The sequence below is a fragment of the Ammospiza caudacuta genome, chromosome Z (genome assembly GCF_027887145.1).
Source record: "Ammospiza caudacuta isolate bAmmCau1 chromosome Z, bAmmCau1.pri, whole genome shotgun sequence".
NCBI lineage: Eukaryota > Metazoa > Chordata > Aves > Passeriformes > Passerellidae > Ammospiza > Ammospiza caudacuta.
This window is the reverse complement of record NC_080632.1, coordinates 208192-233048: the sequence shown is the minus strand read 5'-3', so window position 1 is coordinate 233048 and position 24857 is coordinate 208192. Positions and strand designations below refer to the sequence as shown.

The 24857-nt window shown below is 50.6% G+C and overlaps 1 protein-coding gene across 2 annotated transcripts in view; it reads left to right on the top strand.

The window, feature by feature from the left end:
• The window catches only part of PAX5 (paired box 5), a 148396-nt gene extending 135345 nt beyond the window's left edge, over positions 1 to 13051 (top strand). For both annotated transcript variants that reach the window (XM_058823652.1, XM_058823650.1), the window contains 2 exons: positions 4424 to 4510; positions 12755 to 13051. In XM_058823652.1, the coding sequence (XP_058679635.1) occupies positions 4424 to 4510; positions 12755 to 12831 (164 nt within the window). In that variant the 3' untranslated portion in view covers positions 12832 to 13051. The remainder of the gene's footprint in view (positions 1 to 4423; positions 4511 to 12754) is intronic.
• Positions 13052 to 24857: the final 11806 nt, after the last annotated feature.

Sequence of the window (24857 nt, the reverse complement as noted above, 5' to 3'; positions counted from 1 at the left end):
AGGTGGTAGCAAACTGCACCTTCCTCCTCTTCCTCCCCCAAGCCACATCTTTTGTCTCTTAAGTATTGTAGTTATCATCTCAGAGGAAACAAATGGGAGAAAATTCCCTCAGAGAAGGAAGAAAAAAGGAAAAGTCCTAACCTCCAACATTTCTGTTGCACTGTACTGGCTCTGGAGCTTCTGATTCATGAGGTCTTTTGAGACTTATGTGTTATACTTAGAAATGGCATATGAAGCTCCTTTGCAGACTGTTTGCTCAAATTCTGCATTTCAATCCAAAAGTACCACCAGCTGGACAAAAACGTTTGACTAATCTGCTGTTTTCTGCTGGTGCTGTCACGCAGTCCCAGGACTCATGACTGCTGTGCTTCATAGGGCTGCAGCCAGATACTCTACATGTTGAATGATGAAGTGTAATGATAGTGGTCAGGCTTTTTCCATCCTGGGAAGTTTCCACACCTTGGCTGAACATGGCCTCTGTCTGAGCTGGTCATGCTTTGACATGTTTCTGCCTTTCTGCAGAGCAGGAAGTTTTTCCTTACCCTCCTGGCCCGTTCCCACTGCTGGTACATGATGTGCCTGCAGCAGCAGTTCTCTAAAGCCACAGGAGTATGAAAAACATGGTGATATTTTTTCATTCATCTCTTTGTTCTTGAAATTTTTATACTCATGCTTTTCAGCTTCTCTGCAAATCAGAAAGAAAACTTTCAGGAAGCTTACCTTAAAATCAAGAAGACTGGTAAAGATGAGTTGATGGTCCCCAGAGAAGGAATGCAGCAGAGTGGACAGTACTGTTCTGCAGCGGCAGAAGGCCCATCCACCACCATCCGACTGTCTGTCTCTGTCCCACTGTCTCAGGGTGGAATGCATCTCCTGGGGCTTGCCACTGGTTTGTAGCAGCAGTGTTATTTGGAATCAGTCTTTGTTCTTTCCCCTCCTTACCTCTACTTCTGGGGGCATGATGGAACGGTCTGACTCCTTTAGGGCTAAAGCCGTATGTGGAGTGTAGAGACAGGTTTGTGGCAAAGAGGTGAGCTAACTCTCACAGCAATCCTTTGTTTTGTATCTTTGTGTTTCATGGAGGTGAGAACTACAGAGGAGAAAGCTTACTTCATATAACATGAAGGAGGGATGTGTGTGATTCCCACTCTTTCCTCATGTTGTGACAGTCAGTGTGCGCAGCATACTGCGCGCGTGTGCATCCTTGGATGGCTGATCCGTGGTGTTTGTTTTTGAATGGGGCGAGGGCTGTCTGCTAAGAAGTGCTGTCAAGAACTGTAGTTGATGGACGTTGGAATATCTGGTGAAATTTGTGAAGCAGTCATGCAATGTTCATTCATCTACCTTAGTTTCACTTAGGGCTATACCATTTGTCTGCCCAAGTCTTGTGGTGATAATAACAGGGCTTGAAATTTTCTCCCCCACTTTTTCCCCTCCCTTCTTCCATGTTTCTATGTTTCTTTCCTCTCATTTTCCTTCTTTCCCTCCTTCTCTCTCTCTCTCTCTCTCTCTCTTTCTTTTCCCCCTCCCCCCGCTCCAGCAAGGCTGATGGATATGCAGAGTATGTTAAGAAGCGAGCAATACTGTCACTGAGCTGATGGTGCTCAGTGACTCCTCGGGCTTCTGGCTGGTCTGTACTGCAGGAGCTTGACACCCTGACCACTGAGGCATAAAAAACAGAGAATTGGAAGCCTCAGCCTGACAGGCACTGGAGCATCCCCCAGAGAGGGTCCACGATGTGTGTCTGTGTGTGAGTGTGGGGAGGAGGGCAGTGGGGATGGTGGGGGAGGAGGGCAAGACAGGAGAGGATGAAACAATGAAATGTCAGCCCATTCCCACCCACAGCCCTGCTGCCGCAGTGATAAACGCTTGCAAAGTGCTGCTGCCCACTCCATGGCATGCACAGCATCAGCACGGAATGGACCGTGTCTGTGCAGCTCAGGGAGACTAGGACAGAGGAGGGAGAGAGGGATGGAAAAAGGGAGGAAAGGATCGAGGGAAAGGAGAGTGCTGGGAGAGCTGAAAATGAGGCGTCATGTTGTCCAAGGGGAGAATGCTTCCCCTTGGGATGAAGCTCTTGCAGGCATAAAACAGCTGATAGTGAGCTTTGTTTCAAGCCTGGAGTGCTCCTGGTGCAGGAATGACAGGACAAGCTTTTCTGTGCACTCTGTGCAAAGAGCCCACAGCAGCGATCTACATCTCCTGTCCTGTCCACTCTGTCCCTGGCTCCATGCACTGCACAGCGCTCAGGAAGGATGTAGCAGCAAGGCGCACTCCCATCTGCTTTTGTGTGTCACGTCAATCAGGCAGCAACTGTTCGGCGCAACTAAACCAGAGCTAAACCTTTGAAAATCTCACTTTCCTGTGGAAAGGAAGAAATGCGACCCCTGGGGAAGGTGGTGTGTGATAGCCTTCTTGTAAAACAGGCACCCAGAGAATGAAAGGATTTCAGTGTGCCACACATTGGCAGGAGAATGTGACTGCGACTTCAGGCCTGGGAAACGTTGTGACTCTCACAAGTGAAGTTCCCAGACAGACCTCTGCCTGTGTGCTTTGCAGGCTTGGGCAAATACCAGAAACACAGGCTGGGCCAGAGATGAGCAGGATGCCCAGGAGCTGTAGAAGCAGGGAAAAATCAGGGAGGACTCTGGGTCAAACAACAGCCTCAAGTGCTTTGATGCAGAGGCAGAAAGGACCTAAGAGAGGCTGCTGTGTCCTGCAGGAGAGAGATGGATTGCTGTCTGGTGGAAGGCAATGGGGATGCTCTTGTCACTGGCTGCAGTATGTCGAGTGGCTGCAGTATGTTGAGCATCTCTTTGGGCATTGTCAACTTTGCTATGCCTTACTCTTTTAGAATGAGCCCTCTGACAGAGGTAACCTTCAGGCACTGAAGTCATCCATCAGCCATAGGGACAGGAGCAGAGAACTGTAGGTACTGTGTACTTCCCTGTGAAGAAATGTTTGAAACAGCTCCATTTTTCCTGGCACAGGGTGAAATACTGCCATTCCTTAGAGGCAATAAGGAAAACTCTGAGCTTGGGAAGAGATGTTGGCACAGCAAGGTGTGCTAAGTGTGGAAGCACTTGCTGCTGCATATTTTGGAACTTCTCTCTATGGAAACTGTGTTGGGGGGAGAGAGAGCTCCTTGTAAGTGTCATGGGTCCAAAGGGCTGCAGAAAAGAAACAAGGAAGAGATGCTAAAAGAGACTTCCTGTAGCAGAAAAATGATGGGCTGGTCTGGCCGTCAGCACACTCGGTCTGTTCATCTCGTGATGCAGGCAGAGAGGCAGCTTGTTTTTCACTGAAGCAGAATCATGTGGAGATCAAGCCATCCTGGACTTACCATATGTTTTGGTGACCAGAGCTTCATCCCCTCTTCCCTGGCACCAGTGTGCCAGCAAATGGCCTAAACCATGGCTACTGACTGGCCAGGAGACCCAGATGTGGTTTCCAGGCTGGATCTATAGATTGTACGGGACAAGGGTGCTTGAGCTGCTCAGGACACTGCCAGGGGTCCACTGCCTAGCTGGGGTTATGGCAGCTCCTGGATGTGGGGTCATGGCTATGCCAGTGCCGAGCACCAAAGCAGGCAAAGGTCATAGCAAGCATCTGCTGTGGCCTGTCAGCCCTCAAATCTTGCCTTAGGAAGCATGCCCTTTCTCCTGCTGTGCTGTGCTTTTATATATTTACATGTGGGAGAGGGAGAAGGGAAGGAGGAACAAAGAGAGAGAGGAGGAAATCTGTAATTCAAGGAACATTTCCTAATAAAACAGCAGCAGTGTTGGCATTTGTGTGGTGGAGGGGCCAGGTCAGAGCCCCATGGTGTAAGGCTCTGTTCTGAAGAGCTTGCAGCTGAAGTATGAAGCAGGTGACATATGAAGAGAACAAACAGATGGGAAGAATGGGAGCTGATGGGGAGATAAATAGCCATAATTTTTCAAGCTTTTTTTGTGCTTTTGTCTGGAGGGTTCAAATCTGTCTGAAACTAAAGCAAACATCCATCTCCTTGGGTTACAGTGTTGGAGAAATATCTGGGACCATGACAAGTTTTCCATGAAGGGTATCCAATATCTAGAAACTGTCTGGTACATCTTCTCCTGCAGCAGAGACCATCTGGACAGCCCTGTCCTTGTATTGTGCTTCTCTCCTGAGTCCTGTAGGGCTGGAGAGGCAAAGGCCAGCCCCATCAGTGTGTCCCAGAGGCCTGGGCTGCAGCACAAAAAAGCCATGTAAAAGATGTTTGCACCCATTTACTTAATCCTTTATTCCACATTCCCCTTCCTCAAGGCAGAGTGTCCACCAGTGCTTTTACTGTGGCTGTCGGTAGAGCAGAGCACACACTGGAGAGCCCTTTTACCTCAGAATGGTAACTGTCATCTCAAATCAAATGACCTTTTTTTCTGTCTTTGTCTCCTTAACTTAGGGAGTGAGTTTTCTGGGAGCCCATACAGCCACCCACAATATTCAACATACAACGACTCCTGGAGGTTTCCCAACCCTGGACTCCTGGGTAAGTGTTCACCCCTGTCTAGAGAGATCGTGCAAGGTGTGCAGTGTTTGTCCAGCCCTGGGATGGGCAGAATGTGTGTCCCAGCTTGTCCTCAGTCATGTTTACACCCAGAATGGGACTGCAGGTCCCCACTGGGATGCATGATTGCTCATGGTTCACTTTGCCAGCAAGATGGCCCAAATGTCTTGTCTTCCTGTTTCTGATAAAAATCCTTCCAGAGACATAGGGCATGGCTGGAAAGCTGAATCACCGAGTTTTTTGAGGGTATGGGACCCTGTTCAGACAAAACTTGTGGTGCCAGTTTGCTTGCAGCCAATTGTAAGCTCCCCTGCTTCCTATGACATTGCTGCTGGCTTGTGTGTGTGCTTTGCATTTTTCCCTGATCTCATGTTGTGTTTGCTTCCCAGTTGTGTGTATGCCCACTCCATCTCTCCTCAGCAAGGGACCACTGGTACGGCCTCACTGATGCCAGCATGGTCCTTATGAGCAATGGGAGACAGAAGCCCTGTAACTCCTGCAGGATCATGGCCCTCATGTGAAGGATAAACATAATCTATTTTACACCCCGTCAAAAGCTGGCCCACTTTGACCTTATATACATGTAGCATGCAGTAATTAGAATTTTTCCCTGCATAATTTGCATGGATGAGGTAAGTAAAATACCAATTAATTGTCATCTCTCAACACAGGAGTAGCATGCCTTAGAGATTTCCAGATTTATGGATGACAGGGCTGTTATATGTGACCTCCATCAGCGAAATCATTTTGAATTTTTGTCATACTTTTTTCATCCAGTTTCTTTGTTTTAAGTAATTGAGTCCCCATGTAATTGAACCACCCAGGCTGTATTCATCATGGTTCTTGTCCTTAAACAAATCCTTTGGGAGCAATAGACAGCCTCTGCCTCTCATGCCATGGTGCTGGTATAATGCTGTTATTTGCTGTGCCACATTTAAGGGTTTGTTAGCGCTTCCATCATAAATCAACAGACAGATCTTCAGCTAATATGGATGGGCATAGCTGCACAAAGCCAGGGGAGTCCCCGTGCTTAAACCCACTGTTTCCATGGCCACAGCCAGTGGTGCTGGCAGAATTTTGGTTGAGCAGCATGGGGAAGATGCTTTTGCCAGAGGCAAGAGCACACACCATGCTTTCTTCATTTCTCATTTTCAACTCCTTTCGAATCAGTAAAGCTGCTTCAGCAATGCTCTGCATCATGGATAGGCCTGGGAAGCCAGGTTTTGTGTAAAACAACAACAACAACAAAAACTTAAAAAAATAATTTCCTTCTGAAGTGTTAAAGAAATTGGCATGATACTAAAAGGAAATGACAACCCAACTCTCATCCTGCTCTTCTGCATGAAGACAGGACTTCTGGAGAGGCTCCTGGGCTGTTTACTGTGTTCCTGCCTGGGGATATTCACCTCCATTAGAAGGCTGTGCACTCTTTCTGGAGCCATCCCAAAGCCATTCCTGAGCCACCCCAGCAGTGCGGGCAGTGGCCCTTCCGCTCTGTCAGCAGTAGGTTGGAGCCATGGCCTGCTCAGCTCTTTATTGGAGGCGATGGACCTGTACCAGCTCTGAGCATGCTGTCCACAGTGCTGGGCAGGGCGGGTCCCTGTGATGCCTTGAAGATGCTGAACATGGATAAGTCTGGGTCAGCAGAAGACTTTACACAGAGGCCAGCCATGAGACAACTGCTTGCTGCCAGGACCTTTTACCTGTGCCATATCCTTTTTTCTACATTGATCCTCTTTTTCTCATTTCCTTTTTGGATCATGCATTTTGGGGGCAAATTCTGACTCATCTTTGACATATGAACAGTTATGGGCATAGTGTGCTTCTTACAGCAAAGCTTATTCTCTGGCTGGAGGGGATTTCTTCAGCAGATTTCTTCATGCATTTACCCAGAAGCATGCTGTGAACATGTGTTTACATGAGGCAAAGGCAAAAAGAATCAGAGGCTATAATATTTTTCAAGAAACTGTAGCTTTCTTGAAATTGAAGTGCTTCATGCTCTAATGTCAATGCGTTTTTTGGGTTTTTTTAAGGAAAATGTAAAATATATAATCTTGGCTTCCTTATTTTTGTCCTCTTCAATATACTTTGTTTCAGCATTTAAAAAAAAAGAAGAAGTGTGAGTTTTTGTTCTGCAGTCCTAAAGATGTATTTACCATTTCAGTTCAGTCTGATCACAGAACTGGGGGGGCTGGAGTTTCCTGGAGAGGGAATCCCCTGTCTGACCATGGGTAGGTCCAAGTACCATGGTGTGATCTGATCAAGAATGTGTCTGCAATCAACTGCAGTCAATGGGTCAGATGTCTCTTGTGCCTTACAGAGATCCCTCTTATCCGCAGCTCTGCCTTTGACACTCGAAGCCTGATCCTACAATCCCTTCTCCCTAGTGCCTGCTAATCCCACTGGTAGTTTAGGGCAAGGAGGAGTCTGCGGCAGGGCCTTTAAACCTGCCCCAAGTCTCCCTGCACACTCAGAAGGTGCTGTGTGATGAGCCTGGGCACACTCAGTGGAGAATAGGTTAATTTGAACTATATCCAGGATGCTTCCACTCCTCTCAGGAGTACACGTGAGTGCATTTAGTAATTCCCTCCCGAGAACAAGCTCTGGCAGTATCAGCCTCAGAGCAGAAACCTTGACAAAATTAATCAGGACTGGTACATTGCCTGACACAGTTTGTTTTACAAAGCCCTGCTCCTTTCACTGAGATGAAAGTGTAATACTGTAAGCACTTAGCAGCACCTACATTCAATTAATTCCCTGTGCTGAGAAGGAAGAATTGCACTACAGCAATCACACAAGTCTGAGACCTGTGAAAGAGGAGCTAAAAGCAAAAATGCCATGATTTGCAAGTGGAGGAAAGGATACTTGGATTGAAAAATTATATTTGGGTAGAGTAAAAAGAGAGAGATGAGAATAGTGAGAAAGCTTTGGTTTTTCGTCCCCAGTCTTTGTCCTGTGTGTGTGGAGTAGCAAGGAGGGGTGTGTGGTGGTGTCTTCAGGGGAAGGCAGAACCATGCTCATGCAGACACTGGGACTTGGTTGTCTGGCCCCAGCAGAACATCAGCTACTCACCATTACCCTGCTGTCTGCTCTGCCCTTGCTTTGATGCTTCTCACCTCTGCACCACACACCAAGCCCCTTCTGCCCCAGCTGTTGTGAAACCAGTGCACATGGGGGAATGTCCTCCCTCCTCTCTGGGCAGTCCCAAATTCTGTGCCCCATGGCTCCTGGGGAAGAGCAGACAATCAAGCCACGGTCCTTTAGAATGGTCAACAGAAGCAAGGGCAGAAGAAGTCAGTTACCTGCTGCAGCTTTGCAGTGTCTTCATGCTCTTGCATCCTGATCACCCTGGTGGCGCCCACACCTCTTTGGTGTCAGAGAGAATGTTTGCTGTGGGGAATGACTCAGTCCCACCTCAACCACAGCAAGAGTGAAGGCAGTCCCCAGGTTCCTGGGGGAATGTGCTGGGAAGAGGACATAAACCCTGGCTACTTGTGTGGTCTGGCTCAGTGGCTGAAATGGGTATCTCCATCTCTTAGCCAGACAAAGAGTTCAGGGAAGGAACATCTTTTTCCTTTATTTTTTTCTGCATATTGTCCTGCAAATGACCTGCAAGCAGTACAGTGCAGGGATGCACACGGAGGCACATGCATGAGCCCACGAGAGGCAAATGTGCATGTCTCAGGCTCAGGCTCTTGGCACATACAGGTGAACACCAGCATAGGATCAGCTCAACATGTGCATGGTAAGGACAGATAACAGCACCACTGTCTAATGAAGAAAAAAAGGTCAGTTTTTGTTGGCTTGTAGCATTTGTCTCAATCCTGCTCACCGTGGGTTGTGTCTGATGCAGTGTCCCTGCTCACACACAGATGTGGTCCCTGTGCGCGGGCTGGGAGCGTTTGGCTGCACCATCACTGGGCCCTGTCTGCCAGTTCTGGCAAGGCATCGTGCAAGGGCAGGCCTTGGAGCCTCTCAATTAGGATTAGATTCAATTCCTCTGTGGGATTCTGTGGAAAGATTAGAGAACAAGTAGGCACTAGAAATGACTGTGTCAAGAAGTAAATTGATGATAGTATGAATTAGAAAGGAAAAATGACAGAAGGATGGACTAGTCTGCTCTGGATGGGGGCATGGTGACAGGAAGAGTGAGTGATTTCATTTTTCACTTTAAATACAAGCTTATTTGATTGCACAGCTGAAAGGCAAACTGGCAAAATCTAACTTGAGAGAAATGTAAGGCCTTTGGAATGCATGGGAGAAATATTGGGCTTTTTGTAGCTGCATTGAGTCAGAACAGATGTAGAGGAAGAGGGAGTGTGAAAACAAAGGCTCTGACCGCCAAAAGACCCCAGTTACCCGAAAACTTTAGAAAGCACTGCATCCAGCTCTGGTGGGACCCACACACTGCTCCATGAGTCAGAGTGAAATTGTTTGGGGCTGCTGGATTCCTCCTGTGTGTTTCTCCTCCTGCCTGAGCTGAGCTGCCATGACTAGTGCCAGTGCTGATGCCAGTGGAGACTGGGATCTCTGATGAGCTCCATCACTGCCTGCTCCACACTGAGCTCCTGGTGCTGTGATGGGTGAGGACAGCATTCCACCTGCCTCTTCACTGGCCTGTGAGCTGTTTTACCTCCAGGTACTGCCTGCCATGATCCCCAGGGACATCTGTGCAGCTGGACTGGCCATGAGGGGACATGGGCCAACAAACTGGGCATCCCAAGAGGGCAGCTCCCAAAGAACATCCTCAAAACCCCAGATAGACATGGCATGCACATTTCAAGGTCTGATCAGCTGTTAACTTTTGCCTTTGCTCATTCAAAAGTAGCCGATTCAACCAGGGAAGTTTTCTCTGCTTTCAATGTCTTGAGTTTGGCTGGGATATGAAGTATACAGCATTTTATTTTAGGCTACCCATGAGAATGGTTTTCACTGTCCTTGTTAAGCTTTCCAGTATTCTTCAGGAAATATAGCTCGTGAGGCTGGGGCTCCTTAGCCCGATGTCAGTTACCTGAAAGAAGACTATCTGTCCAGCCCAGGATAGCAGTTGTGGTGCCCTCAACAGATAACACAAGACTACACTTGTGTAAACATAAGTGGAATGATGACCTGCTGAAGGGATCTGCTTTAACACCATTGACTATGGCTTAAAATATTTTTGCTTTTAGTAAATAAACCTAGGTCAGATTGGCTCCTGCCTAGGAGTTTGTACAAAGACATCTTTGCAAGTGTTTATCCTGGTCAGTGATTTCACGGACTCTCTTGAGTATTCTTGTGTACAGTAAAACTGTCTTTCTAGTCGGCTAGACCACACTCCTGAAGATTGCTTTACTTTGTTTAAACCCTTCACAGTGGGTTTGTCTGATTTTGGATGTCTGCATCAGTAAGGATGCAACTGAGGACAATACAGACCCACACACTGTGTACGAGCTCCTGTTTTGCCACAGCACAGTGCAGGAGACACATTCCAGCAGCCAAAGTCCTCTGTTTCTGACCTCTCAAGGTTCCAGAATCAGAGTGCCACATGCTGTGGTAGGATACTGATCATGACGAAGTTTTCTTCTCTGACCAACTGTGCTGAGCAGCACATTGCACATATTGGGCAAGAGCAAATGCTGCCTGTGCTCTGTTTTTTGGATGCATCAGCTTGTGCTCCCTTGGAAATGAAAAGCTGGAGGCTGGTGATGAAAGCTGAGCTGATCTCCTGATGTGGCACTCTGGACAAAAGCAGCCTAGAAGGAACAGCTGGGCTTGCCTGTCAGATTGAGCCTGTTGGATCCAGGGCAGTGAGGTAGCCCTGCATTTTGCTAATGGTTATCAGCAACTTTCCCTGATTTTAGGGATTAGGGTAGCCTAAAATCCCTGTGTGATTCTTACTCTGTGCCTGGGCTTTTGAACCAGCAGTCCTCAGGTAATCACTCAGGTAATTTTGGAGTGAACAGCAAAGTGTTCCTTGGGAGGCTATACAATAAGAGGAGACAGCAGGAGGGTCTCCAGCCTCCCAGAGGGGAAGGCTTTTGGCTCAGTTCAGAGCATGTTACCAACAGCACCAGGCATGCCAGCTGGGTTCCCCTTGCAGCTCCAGAGGATGTGCAGGGCCATGGTGCTAGAACAACTGGGGCACTGCTACACTCAGGCCATGCCTAGGGGCTGGGCAACTACTGGACCTGTAGGGACAGTGTTTGCTAGTCTGGGATGGGAAGTGAACAACCAAAAAATGCACCTTTGGCTTCACTGCCATGGAAGCTTTCCTAGGGGGTCCGCAGTCCCCACTGAGGTGGTGTCACGATCCGTCCTAGTGAACAGATGTTGTGATGGTTCGTAGGGGTGATCTCAGGGTGCAAAAACCAACACGGTACAAGGGGGTTTGCAGTGATAATCAAATCAAATGCACCTTTATTGAATGACCACAGCAAAATGCGATGGAGAGATTAAGGGAGAGAAAAAGATAGAGAGAGAGAGAGAAGAGAAAGAGGGGTTATAGCTACCAAACATAGAGACAAAGTCCTTTGGTCCAGTCCAGTCAAGGATCCGCCTGTTACGTTGGGGGAGAACTCAAAATCTCTAGCTAACTCAGAGGTTTTTATTATGACAATTCTGTTGAAAACTGTGAGGGGGGGAGGAGACAGATACAATAGGGAACAGATGTAACAGGTAGTCCATGTTCTCAGCAGTGAGTGAGAGCCATGTTTTCTTGCTCCAGTGGTCACAATCTGCAGGCAAACATCTCGCTTTGGTCAGCTTGCCTCCCCACACACCTCCTCCGGGCTGGGGATTTCAGTCCCAGTCCTTGGAAGGAGCAGAGGGGCCTTTCAGGAGTGTCATGTCTCAGTCCTTGGTGGAGAAGCTTCTCACATCTCAGTCTGTCTGTCACAGTGGTTGTAAAACAGGCCAGGGTCTTCTGTGGGAGACCATCCGAAACTCAGGAGAAGTCCAGCCAGGCCGAGAGGTGGCACAGCTTCCAGAGCTGCTATTGTTGCAAACGGAGCACGGTGCTGCCTTCTTAGCATACAGCAAACACTCCTGTGAAAACAACAGCTTAACACTGAGCTTTCAGCTCTCAGGGCCCGTGGCGTGTGACTTTTCTCCTTCAGAGCCAGAGATTCTAGACAGGGTGGGGGTCTTCTCTTCAGTGGTCTCCCAATGACAATCGTGAGGCAGAGGAGGGAAAATTCGGACAGACTCTCACAGGTGGTGGCATCACCTTTTCCTGGTGGGGACAGCTCCTCTGTGTCACTGAAGCAGCAGAAGTCACTGCTGCTGCAGCAAGTCACATCCAGGGCTGTGAAGACCTTTGACAGTGTCTGATAGACTGCTGTCCCATGTGTGTTGCAGGCAGAGAGCTTAGGATGGAAGGCAGCTCTCAGACAGGGCCACTCATGACAACAAACCCGGCAGCCCTTACTGCTCCGGAGCTGTTACTCGCATTGGCTCATTGTTGGTCATTCAAACCTCCCTGGTAGTCTCAGATGAATGTGGCTGAGTACGAGTCCTTCGAGGGGTTCTTCCACACTGTGATGTGCCTCACGTCCCTTGCATGTGACACTGGTGACTTGCAGACCAAACTGGTAGCACCCTGAAGAGAGAAAATTCCCTTCTGAGGATGGATTGGAGTTGCTTTCATTGCACGCGTGCTTGGAAGGTTTCTTAAAACTGGTGCTGGCTGGACAGATTGGTATCTCTCTGGATACCAAAGACTCTTCCTCATTAAAAGAAATAGTCCAGGTTCCTGGTGATCCTTGGATAATCATCCTATCCACCAGTGCTTAGCCCTGCAGGACAGGCAATTTTCACAAATATTTTTCAGGCCTTTTCTTGGTAAACAAGTGCTTTCATTGAAATACTTTGAATACTTTGGGGGTCAACCTCCTCCTTCTAAAAGGAGGGGGAAAATTAAAAGAAGTCGGAGCATGGTAGTATGTTGGGGTTGGAATATCTTGATTTTCAGTTGTGAAAAGTAATTAACTTCTTTTCATGAAGTAAATGAAGTTGATGTTTTGAGTGAAGGAATGGAAGAAGGTATCGAATGGCAAGCAGCAATGCAGAGCAGCGGTAGCCTCCTTCTCATGCAGAATGAATGAATGAATGAATGAATGCAGTTTCCATTCTATTTACCCAGCCTTTATTGAGGCTTTGGCTGTATTGCTCTCTGCCACCCATTGTCAGAGCACTGCGAGCTGGCAGCTCTCCGCCCTTGTGTTCCTCACGGTGTCCCATGTCTCGCAGGCTCCCCGTACTACTACAGCGCCACGGCCCGCGGAGCAGCCGCGCCCGCTGCGGCCGCCGCCTACGACCGCCACTGACGCCGAGCGCCGGGCACCGACGGCGTCTGGGACAGCCGCGACCGCCACTCTCATCTCGCCGCCACCAGGGCTGCCTCTCCGAAAGGGAAGCAACACGATCATTGAAACTTTACTCTTAAAGCTTGTTGAACTGATTATTGTACTCTTGAATCTGGTTGGGTCCTGAATCAAACAGAGAAACAGGAGGAAGTGGCACTCCTGAAGCTCTGTGTGGTCAAAAACGTGTGGTAGCTTCATGTTCTTTGCAGCCGGCTGGCTACTGCTTTAATCGCCTGCGGGTGCCATGGCTGTATCTGGGGATAAGGAAGAGGTGTGAGCAGCTCCCCCTGGGGCAGCTCCCTCTTGCTGCACACTGAAACAGGCTGTGAGACTTAAGGCAATTTTCTTTTCTTCTTTTTCGTCTTCTTTTTCTTCTTCTTTTCTTTTTTCTTTTTTTTTTTTTTTTTTTTTTTTTTTTTTTTTTTTTTTGGTGTGTGACAAAGAAAAAAATCAGTCTGCTCAACTTTACGCAAGCACACCACTGTAAATATTTGCTTGTTTGTATTACTGTAAGAGTAGCTTAAGCATAAACAGCAACACTGTACAAGAATGAAGTCAAAACACATCCAAAAGTGTGTTTTGAAATTGGTGCACTGATTCAAAGAACTCAGTAAGCTTTAAGCAACTTTGAACCAGGTTAACACTCGTTGTGGCTGTATTTTGGGCTGATGTTGTTTCTATATAGAGCATCCTATTTGACAGTTGTGTGTGATCATGCTATATGCTGGTATCAAACACATGGGCAACTGAAAGACATAGGCAATTTTGTGATACTTTACTGCTTAATATTAATTTATGTTCATTTGTCATCATACTAAACACTGGAACAAATTTACTTGTTTCAAGTTAATTCCAGGAAGGAATTCCTAAATAACAGTTGACACCTTACATATATCTCTACAGATTGTGTGCTAAATCCCAGTCATGAAAACCCCAAGGGGAAGGCAGAGAAATATTGTGGTTACGATTTTAGTTAAGTGCATATATTGAGTGGGGGGTACCAGGCATGAGAGCAGCTGCACTCACATTCCAAGCCAAGCAGAAAGGGAAATTTCTTGTTTCAGGGTGTCTGTACATTTCTGTGAAGGCATTGCAGATTGTAGTCCAGACATGCCTGAGGGGACTTTTGCCCTGCTAATTCTGTGTTTCTTCCCTCCTACTTGAATAGGAAGCACTAATAGTCACACGTTTCAATATGCACCTTGTGGGGGGCTAAATTAGGAGAGCAGAGCAGCTACGAATGACCACTAAGCCAGCTACACCAATCACTGCCTCTCCACGGAGCCAGGAGAGTTGCTGATCTCTCCCTGAAGCCTCCCCTAGCCCAGACCAAGGCACAGACAACCCCAGCCACATAAAGGTGATGGGCACGACCCCATCCCTTCCCTCCTGAGGGCAATGGAGAAGCCCCCTGGTCCTGTAGATGAAGACCTGGCTGTAGCCTCCTTACTCCCAGCCCAACCATCTTCATCCACCCAGAGCTGCCTGGGCTCTTGTGTTGGTGCTTGCCTGCAGAGGAAAGGCTGTTAGTGTCAAACTTGAGATGCACTCCTGTGGAGGAACATTCAAGCAGGTATTCACCCAGTTCCAGCTGTACAAACCTTTCTCTGGCAGCTGCTGAGTTAACACTATTCTCTCTTCCCTTCCCACCTCATCACTTGTGCTGCATATCTGTATCTGTAGTGGCTACTGTTGTGCTGAGAGATTCCTTCTCCCACTCCAGTGGCACCTTCTCATGGTATGGAAATGCAGCCATCACTTCCAAATTTCCTGGGCAGATGTGTTCCAATCCTCAGCATGGAGACATCCAGGTCCTACTAGCTCAGTGACATTTCAGCATGATGTTCATAGACCCCATCAGGGATTTTAGCCAGAGTCTTTTAAAATAACTCAGAAATAAGTTTTGTGATAAACTTATCCGTGAAATGAGTGCTACTTTTATTCTTCCGGCAATTAATTACTGACACACACCTGTTTTTAACAAAAGAAAAATAACAACATGGAAAATTTATACAAGGAATCTTCTGAAGCCCTGATTTGGGTTCATAACTCTCTGCATACCCCATGATTGCTTTCACTCCTTGGACAATACTGGAAAGGCATTTTTGTCCCTGGGACCCTGTGCACGACCCTGGCCAAGGGGTGTGCGTTGTCTCCACTCCAAGCACATGCACCTTCTCTGTGAGCTCAGGAAGGGCTGTGTCTGCCCAGTGCCTTTGCTGAAAAGATGACAAACAAGGGTTTGACCACCATTGCTGGTGATGTATCTGGAGCAGAGGTGTGCTGAGTTACACTAGCTGTTGTGACACCGTCAGGCTTGGCTAAAAAAGTGTGTGTGCCCAGTGAGGGAACTGCAGCTCATTGGCACTGGGTCCTTCACCCACTCTGCCTACTCTCCTGCAATCACATTACTTTTACTTGTTTCCTCAGCAGCATGAATTGTGTGACCTACATTAATTCAGATAATGTTGAGAGGATCAAACATGAGATTTCAGCAGATGTTATATCTATATTCATGCCAGAAGTGCTTGTAGTTGGGCTGGGGACTTTAGAAAGACATGACAGGTGTGTTTCCTCCAGGTGATGGATGTGTGAATGTGCTCAGGCCTGACTGGTCTCAAGGGTTTCACCAGGGCAGCCCTTGGCCTGCCAGGCATACTGGTGGCTCCATCCCAGGTACTCTGGGTGCATGGGCAGCTGCTGAGGGGAAACCCAAACTCCCACCCTAGCACATGTGAAGCAGGGACTTGTGCCTGACCCGTCTCCCACAGCATGGCAGCCGTGGCTCACTCACATCTGCTGGGACATCTTTCTGTCAGGAGCAGCCAGTACGAGTTAGACCATGGAGTATTCATGCCATGCTGCTGGAAATGGCGCTCCCTGAAAGTACTTTCTGGTTTTGGGAATATTTCACCTGAGATTTACGAACTGATTTCTTCAAAAAGACTTTCTGTCCATAGTCTTCTTAGTGGGAATCCTCCTCCTTGGGGAGCATCTTTGAAAGCCACTGTTGGTAGAAGGTGGTTATCTGGGGAGGACAGAGGATTGCCTGCCTCCATCCATCCTCTGTGGCCTCACTGTTTGGAGATGGGAAGCAAATGATCCTTTGGGGCTGCAGGGAGGGGAGGCAGCCAGTCCAGTGCTGGGGTTTGGGGTGCCCTGCTAATCCTTTACTTCAATGCCCTGTGGAGCAGTGAATCATCACTAAACCCTTGCAGAAATCAACCCCATGAAGTGCCTTCAGGCAGTTTCAGCACTGAACTCTGTGATAGGCTTGCTTAGATGGAGGGTTTTCCAGTACTTGACACTCCAGCAATAATTTTATCAAATACATTCCTGACACAGGCTAAGAAATTAAATCTGAAAGGTGAAGAGGAAAACTGCTGCTGTGAGACTAAGTCAGTAGAGGCCAGAATCAGGATTGCATGAATGAGGGGAATTCTGTCTTGTCGAGGAAACCTTCAGTTAAATGCTGTCAGACTGTGATAACAAAGAAAACACAAAATGTTGTGGACACAGAGTTTGTTTATCATTGTGTCTGAAGGTTCAGTTATGGAGATATTATTGTTAGGCAGCTCTACTGACTGCAGAGCTCTGGATGTCTCAAGACTGGATCAACAGATCAGAAGTTTTCTTTGATCACTGTTGAAGTAGAAAAACAATCGGGGCTCTGGCGTCATGGGGCCAGAGAGCGACTGTTCTTTCCAAGATGTCTGAGAAGTTTTCTGATTGGACTGGCAGTTGGTACAACAACATCAGTGCTTGAGGCACTTGGGAAGGAGATGGTGAGGAAAGAAATATCACCAGGGTACATGGAGCTCACAATGTGTCACCCCTCCTTGACTCCCTGTGACTGAGTCCTCTTGGTTCTGCAGCGAGGGCAGTGCAATGGGAGACAGCAGCATGGTGAATGAGGGAGGTGTGATGGCCTCACTGTGCCAGGTCTTAGCGGTTACCAGATGTTGATAAATGCTTTGCTATGCTGGTCTTAGCTAATGGGGTTATATTCCTGGTTTTCTTTTTCTTTAATTTATGTATTTTACACATCCTTCAGTTTGAAGGAGAAAGAAAGCCATGTAATGTTCTTGCTTATTTCCAGACGTGGGTACCCACAGCTTCAAGAGCTGTGGCCTGTAGTACAGTCAATTTGTGTAGCTGTCACTGCTCCAGCATAGCTCTGACCAAGTGTCCTTCCCAGTACCATGCTCTTCTCTGCATGCATGTGCCGCTAGGAAGCATGAGGCCCAAGAGGTAGCAGAGCACTAGGCTGACCCACCCCATAACTCTGTCCCAGCAAATTCTGGAAAAAACTGTTTTTTCTTCTGGATTCATGGATGAAATGCGAGCTGAGCAGCAGCTCTTGTCTGAGGTGCCCTGCAGTGTCGCTGAGCGTGCGTGGTGGTCCCGTGTGGTGCTGCTGGGCAGGGCTGGGCCGGGCAGCCGGCACTGGCAGAGGCGCTGGGCACTCGGAGCCGCAGGCACGGTGCTCAGCAGCAGCAGCACAAGGCTGGGAGCCCTGCGCTGTCTCAGATCTGCTCCTGTCACAGGTACATGTTACCACAGTATGGCAAACAAACGGATCTGAAAGGATCAAAAGCAATTAGTGTTCATTTTTGGTCGAGTTAATGAGCCTTGACATGCAAATGCTGAGTGAAAAGCATGTCAAAGTGGTGTTGGGATTGCTCACCTTGGCAGCACAGCTGGCATAGGTGTCAGCTCCAGCAGCGGCCTCCCTCACCGGTCCCTGAAAGGCTCACAGCGTGCAGGAGCTGCATGGGGGGAGCCACACCGAAAGGACTGAGCTGGACACAGCTGCAGCATTGCTGGGCGAGCAGGCATGCGTGTAGCAATTTCTGTCTACACACCTGTTATGTGTAGGCACACTTGAGTATCTCAGAAGCTTGCAGGGGGTGTGGAGAGGTGGATCCTAGTCCTGCGTCAGCCCCAGACCCCACCCAGCCAGAGCCCTGTGTCCAAGGTTTCTGGCTCTGCCTTCTCTAAATTAGGTGGGAAAAATGGCCAGTGGGCATTTAGACCTGCCTTTCCATTTGCTCAGCCTCTTGCGGGAAAAAAATCTTGTCCTGGTTTTTCACTTTCTGTAGTGGCCTTTGTACATTTTGAAATTACAGAAACTCATTTCATTGCAAATGGAATTCCTTTCCAAGAGAAAAAAAAAGGACAAACTTTTTTTTCTTAGAGACAAACAACTATGTATGAGGGAATTCTAGCATCAAAGAAATACATATCTATTGTATCCACCAAAGTCTGCAATGCCTGCATTGAACCTTACTTCTTTTGAAAGAGAGGAAAAAGAAAGAGAGGGAGAAAAAGAAATGCCTCCTCACCTGGAGAAGTACATACAAACAAAAAATAACTTACAAAAAAAATCCTAAAAATAACAGTTGAATTGCCTTTGAAAGTAGGGGATAACATCTGTTGCAAAACAGATGAAAAAATGCTTCTTAAAATGTGTATGTTTTGTATTCTTTTTTTCTAGTAGGAAAAGAACAAACTTGAAATCTTGGTGTTTTTTCCTTAGTGCTGTGTGTTGCTTTTGTGTGTTATAATATTTGAATGTAATTACAGCAGTGCCAATTTGCCAAAGATGTCGAACATTATTTTGGGGATTTTATTTTGGGTTTTGTTTTGGGTAGCGGAAAAGGGAGGTGGGCTGGGGACCAGGGGTGCTAAGGCATGGGTCAAAAAGGAGGGGCCATTTGAAAGGGGTTTTTTCTTCCTTTTTTTTTTTTGGGTGTTTTTTTTTTTTTTTTTTTTTTTTTTAATTCCTTTTCCTGTCAATACTGGAATTTGTGATTTTATTCTAAGTTAAATGGTTGACTGCAACACTTTTTATTTTTAGATTAGTTGAAGAAACATGCAATAAGATTGGCGTAGTTCAATATCTGTGTGTCTTTTCATGAGAGTGACTGTTACTTGTGGACATTTGGTTTTATGTAACCTTTATGTGAGATAATTATTTGTAAATATTTACCATAATTTTATTGGTTCCTAAAATAAAAGTAATTTTTTTAAGTTCGAAATGCCTGATTTCACTCTTGTCCTCACCTTGTGTCCTGCCTTTCTCGGGAAAAATCACCAGGTAGTTGCATGAGAAGTGGGAGATTGAAGGCCCTCAGGAAAAAGCATCCATTAGACATGGTCATTGGCTGCAGCCCAGTGTCACCAGACACCCTCCCCAGTGCAGCTTGGCTGGGCCCAGGGAGGTGCTCCAGGCTGTGGCAGAGCCCAGGCCAGCACAAAATCGTGAGGTGAGTGTTGGCGAAGAGTGTCAGGTTCTCAAGTGTTCCCGTGGGCTGATTGTTCTCCCCACGGAGCAGAGGCACCCTCCAAGCCAAGCCTCGGCGCGGGACTGAAGGGCACTGGGCACTGGCGTCAGGCACTGTTGAGAAGAACCTGAGGGCGTTCTCCTGTGTGAGGGCCACAGTGCTTGGGCCGAGGAGGCCTTCCCTGCCTCGGGGCAGGGCTCTGCTCCATTGCCAGCCATTCTCCTGTGGGACAGGGTGTCGGGAAAGAGGCTCCCAGGCATGCGGATTCTGCCCCAGCAGCCTTTTTGTTCAAGCCAAAATCTCCTGTGGAATGTAGGACAGATGGGAAGACCTCAGCTTCTGCCCGTGTAAGTGCTGACCACCAGATGAGCACTGGGCCCTGGAGGGTGGGAGAGCTCACCCTGCCCCTGACCCGGGACATGTTCCTCAGAGTCCCAACAAACCCATGGAATTGACACAAAGGGAATGACAGTGAAGGTGTCCAGGACTTTCACCCTCACACTTTGTGAATCCCTAATGATTTACTATTCCTGAATTCCTAATGGTGATCTGTGTACCCCATTTAGCTGGGATGGAGTTAATTACCTTCATAGCAGCCGTATGGTGCTACTTCGTAGTATGGTGCCATGCTCTTGATTTGTGGCTGAAACAGGGTTGGTGACACACCAAAATCTGGCTCTCACTGAGCAAACTAGCATAGTATCGCGGGTCAGAGAGATGTTTTGGGTGGGAAAAAAGCTGGTAGAGGGGCAACTCAAGAGCTGACACCAACTGACCAAAAGGATATCTGTAAAATACAGTGCCATACTCACCAACAGAAACCGTGGAGGGAGTTTTTCAAAAGCAAATAGGGACTGGCTATCACTATCAGTCTATTTGTGGGAGGTGGTGAATGGATGCCTTTGTTTTTATTTTTCTCCATCCTTTGGTTAACCTGTTTTTGTCTCAAGTCTTGAGTTTTGTCACTACAACTCTTCCTTTTTTCTCTCCCATTCTGTTTTGGTAGGATTAAACAAAAGGCTACCTGAACACTGAGCTGATGGCCATGTTAAATTCTCTACAGCAATACACTCCTTATAATAAACATTGATATTGATTTTGAGAGTTGAAGTCCTCTAGGAAGCTCAGGACAATGGGTCTGCATCCCAGTACCATACATTTCAGTTTTAAACCTGACAAGCAGAACTCCCAGAACTTTTCACAATTCAGTAAATAATTGCAGATAAATAAAATCATAGTCATTGGGCTCATAGACAATGGGCAGAGAGAGGCAGAATTAAATCCACCAGCAGCACACATCCTGGCCAGCAAGCTCCCCTTTGGGAAGGAGCCTGCATTCTGTGCTGGCAGCATAAAGCAGGGATGCTTCAAGGCAGTTGTATTTCAGAGTGGAGGGGGTATTCTTACACTTGACCCTGCAGTATAACGGAGTGCACTTCAGAAGAGCAGGTGTTCAAAAATCAGTTTTCCATAATTGCCGAGTTCACACAGCAGTATTTGTCCAGCCAGGCTGGATTTGTTGCATTCTGTTCCACCCCTGTTGGTCCTCTCCTGGTGTCCTGATGCATTCTCCATGCACCACGTGCACCTTGCAGCTCTTTGGGATGCACAGCTTTTGGAATAGCCCTTCACATCCCACATCCTATGTGGACTGAAGCAACAACCTCCCAGTGCCACTGCCCATCTCATTGCTGCAAGCTGGCGTTCGCCATTGCCATATTTCACTGTGGAAAACTGCAGGAGTTCTTTTTAAAATGAATGGCCAGGAATGAAATTAAGCCAAACGAGGCAAGCATTGTATCTGAGAACAAGAAATCAAAAAGACAAAGTAGTTGCCCAAAACAAAGAGCTAAAAAAGACAGAAAAGAAGGACGGAGAATGGGAAAGGAGTCAGCGAGAGGGGAGAGAGAGAAAGAGAGGCAGAGGGAGAGGGAGAGGCAGAGACAGAGAGGCAGAGAGAGAAAGAGAGGCAGGGGCAGGGGCAGGGGCAGGGGCAGAGGCAGAGGCAGGGGCAGAGGCAGGTGCAGGTGCAGGGGCAGAGGCAGGGGCAGGGGCAGGGGCAGGGGCAGAGGCAGAGGCAGGGGCAGGGGCAGGGGCAGAGGCAGGGGCAGGGGCAGGGGCAGAGGCAGGGGCAGAGGCAGGGGCAGGGGCAGGGGCAGAGGCAGGGGCAGAGGCAGGGGCAGGGGCAGAGGCAGAGGCAGGGGCAGAGGCAGAGGCAGGGGCAGGGGCAGAGGCAGGGGCAGGTGCAGGGGCAGGGGCAGGGGCAGAGGCAGGGGCAGGTGCAGGGGCAGGGGCAGGTGCAGGGGCAGAGGCAGGGGCAGGGGCAGGGGCAGGGGCAGGGGCAGAGGCAGAGGCAGGGGCAGAGGCAGAGGCAGGGGCAGGGGCAGAGGCAGGGGCAGAGGCAGGGGCAGGTGCAGGGGCAGGGGCAGGGGCAGGGGCAGGGGCAGGGGCAGAGGCAGGGGCAGAGGCAGGGGCAGGGGCAGGGGCAGGGGCAGAGGCAGAGGCAGAGGCAGGGGCAGAGGCAGAGGCAGGGGCAGGGGCAGAGGCAGGGGCAGAGGCAGGGGCAGGTGCAGGGGCAGAGGCAGGGGCAGGGGCAGGGGCAGGGGCAGGGGCAGGGGCAGAGGCAGGGGCAGGTGCAGGGGCAGGGGCAGGGGCAGAGGCAGGGGCAGGTGCAGGGGCAGAGGCAGAGGCAGGGGCAGGGGCAGGGGCAGGGGCAGAGGCAGGTGCAGGGGCAGGGGCAGGGGCAGAGGCAGGGGCAGGTGCAGGGGCAGAGGCAGGGGCAGGTGCAGGGGCAGAGGCAGGGGCAGAGGCAGGGGCAGGGGCAGGGGCAGAGGCAGAGGCAGGGGCAGGGGCAGGGGCAGGGGCAGGGGCAGGGGCAGAGGCAGGGGCAGGGGCAGGGGCAGAGGCAGAGGCAGGGGCAGGGGCAGGGGCAGAGGCAGGGGCAGGGGCAGGGGCAGAGGCAGGGGCAGGGGCAGAGGCAGGGGCAGGTGCAGGGGCAGGGGCAGGGGCAGAGGCAGGGGCAGGTGCAGGGGCAGGGGCAGGTGCAGGGGCAGAGGCAGGGGCAGGGGCAGGGGCAGGGGCAGGGGCAGAGGCAGAGGCAGGGGCAGAGGCAGAGGCAGGGGCAGGGGCAGAGGCAGGGGCAGAGGCAGGGGCAGGTGCAGGGGCAGGGGCAGAGGCAGGGGCAGAGGCAGAGGCAGAGGCAGGGGCAGAGGCAGAGGCAGGGGCAGGGGCAGAGGCAGGGGCAGAGGCAGGGGCAGGTGCAGGGGCAGAGGCAGGGGCAGGGGCAGGGGCAGGGGCAGGGGCAGGGGCAGAGGCAGGGGCAGGTGCAGGGGCAGGGGCAGGGGCAGAGGCAGGGGCAGGTGCAGGGGCAGAGGCAGAGGCAGGGGCAGGGGCAGGGGCAGGGGCAGAGGCAGGTGCAGGGGCAGGGGCAGGGGCAGAGGCAGGGGCAGGTGCAGGGGCAGAGGCAGGGGCAGGTGCAGGGGCAGAGGCAGGGGCAGAGGCAGGGGCAGGGGCAGGGGCAGAGGCAGAGGCAGGGGCAGGGGCAGGGGCAGGGGCAGGGGCAGGGGCAGGGGCAGGGGCAGAGGCAGGGGCAGGGGCAGAGGCAGGTGCAGGGGCAGAGGCAGGGGCAGGGGCAGGGGCAGGGGCAGGGGCAGGGGCAGGGGCAGGTGCAGGGGCAGGGGCAGGTGCAGGGGCAGAGGCAGGGGCAGGGGCAGGGGCAGGGGCAGGGGCAGAGGCAGAGGCAGGGGCAGAGGCAGAGGCAGGGGCAGGGGCAGAGGCAGGGGCAGAGGCAGGGGCAGGTGCAGGGGCAGGGGCAGGGGCAGGGGCAGGGGCAGGGGCAGAGGCAGGGGCAGAGGCAGGGGCAGGGGCAGGGGCAGGGGCAGGGGCAGAGGCAGAGGCAGGGGCAGGGGCAGGGGCAGAGGCAGGGGCAGGGGCAGGTGCAGGGGCAGAGGCAGGGGCAGGGGCAGAGGCAGAGGCAGGGGCAGAGGCAGGGGCAGGGGCAGGGGCAGGGGCAGGGGCAGGGGCAGGGGCAGGGGCAGGTGCAGGGGCAGAGGCAGGGGCAGAGGCAGGGGCAGGGGCAGAGGCAGAGGCAGGGGCAGAGGCAGGGGCAGGGGCAGGGGCAGAGGCAGGGGCAGAGGCAGAGGCAGAGGCAGGGGCAGGTGCAGGGGCAGAGGCAGAGGCAGGGGCAGGTGCAGGGGCAGAAGCAGGGGCAGGGGCAGGGGCAGGGGCAGGGGCAGGGGCAGGGGCAGGGGCAGAGGCAGGGGCAGGGCCAGAGGCAGAGGCAGAGCCAGAGCCAGAGCCAGAGGCAGAGGCAGAGGCAGAGCCAGAGCCAGAGCCAGGGCCAGCATCACCGCGGCAGGTCGGGGGCCGTGCACGCTGCCGCCCTGCGAGGGGCGCTCCAGGCCGAGGTGCAGAGCCCCGGACAGGGTGGCTGCAGGAGTGCTGGGCGGGCTGGCTCGGAGATGGGGGAGTTGCACACAGGGGGCTCAGGCAGGGACGCAGAGACGAAGTAGCCAGGACGTTGGCCAGGGACACGGGGAGGCAGGACAGACATAAGAGCAAATGAGCCAAAAGGCAGTGTGGGGCCAGGGCAAAAGGCCAAAACACGGGCTGGGCCCAGGGCAAATGAGTAGTGAGCCAGTGGGCAAGCTGGAGCCAAAGGAAGAGGCACATGACCCAAAAGGCCCCTACACTCAAAAGCCCAAAGCCAAAAAGTCTCCAAAAAGCTCCCAAACGACAACTCTCAGAAAATGGCCTCCAATCAAAAAGCAAGCTTCAAACAGCCCCAAACGAAATCCCCCCCAAACCAGAAAGCACAATTTCCACAGCCCCAGGCCTTGTGATGCAGTTAGTTTCTATGCCCTGGCCCCTGGCCTGTCTGCTGGCAGGACACCATTGGCCCAGTTCAATGTCCCACTGCAGTCCATTGGTAGGGATCTTTTGCCGTCTGACAGTGTGGTACAGTGTCTTTGGTGATCTCCTGCTGACTGCCTGTCCCATGTGGGACATGGACTGGTTGCCAGGCAAAGTCCCCCCAGAGACAAGGCTTTCCTCCATCTCCTCCTAGCTCCAGCTTTCTATGCTTCTAAGATTGCCTTAATGCATCCTGCAGCACTTTTTGAGGATGGCAGTGAGCAGATGAGCCAAACTGATTTTTCTTTGCAGAGCCTGTGCCAGTGCCTGGTCGGCTTTCAGTAGAGATTCATGGCTTAGCAGCAAAGGGACTTAGGAGAACACTGGGAGCCATGTCGTGGCTGTCCTGTGCAATGGCAGGGATTGCCATTTCTTGCTCTGTTTTTTATACTTTTTGTACTTCTGCTGTCTTTCAGCCTTGCTAGGTTAAAAGAGAAATGAGTCATCTGTCCTGCAGCAGGCAGGCAGTGCCCGTTCCTCATTAAGCCTCTCCACGTCTGGATGTGAAATGCCGTGGCAGCCTGCTGGTAGCAGAACAGTGGGATAGACCTGACAAAATTGCACTGAGAGGCATGGAATACTCCTGTCTCTTCAGGTGTTAGGCCCCATACTGCTTTCTTCAGTGAGAATGCCCTTCAAGGATGCAAATATGGTTTTAGCTCAAACCTTCATACAAATGGCCATTCTTCAAGATGCCCGGGAATTGTCATCTATACTTTTAATGAATAGAAAATGCAGACCCTTGGTTAAGCAAAGGAACGTCTCTGCATTGTAACAGATTTTGCAGAC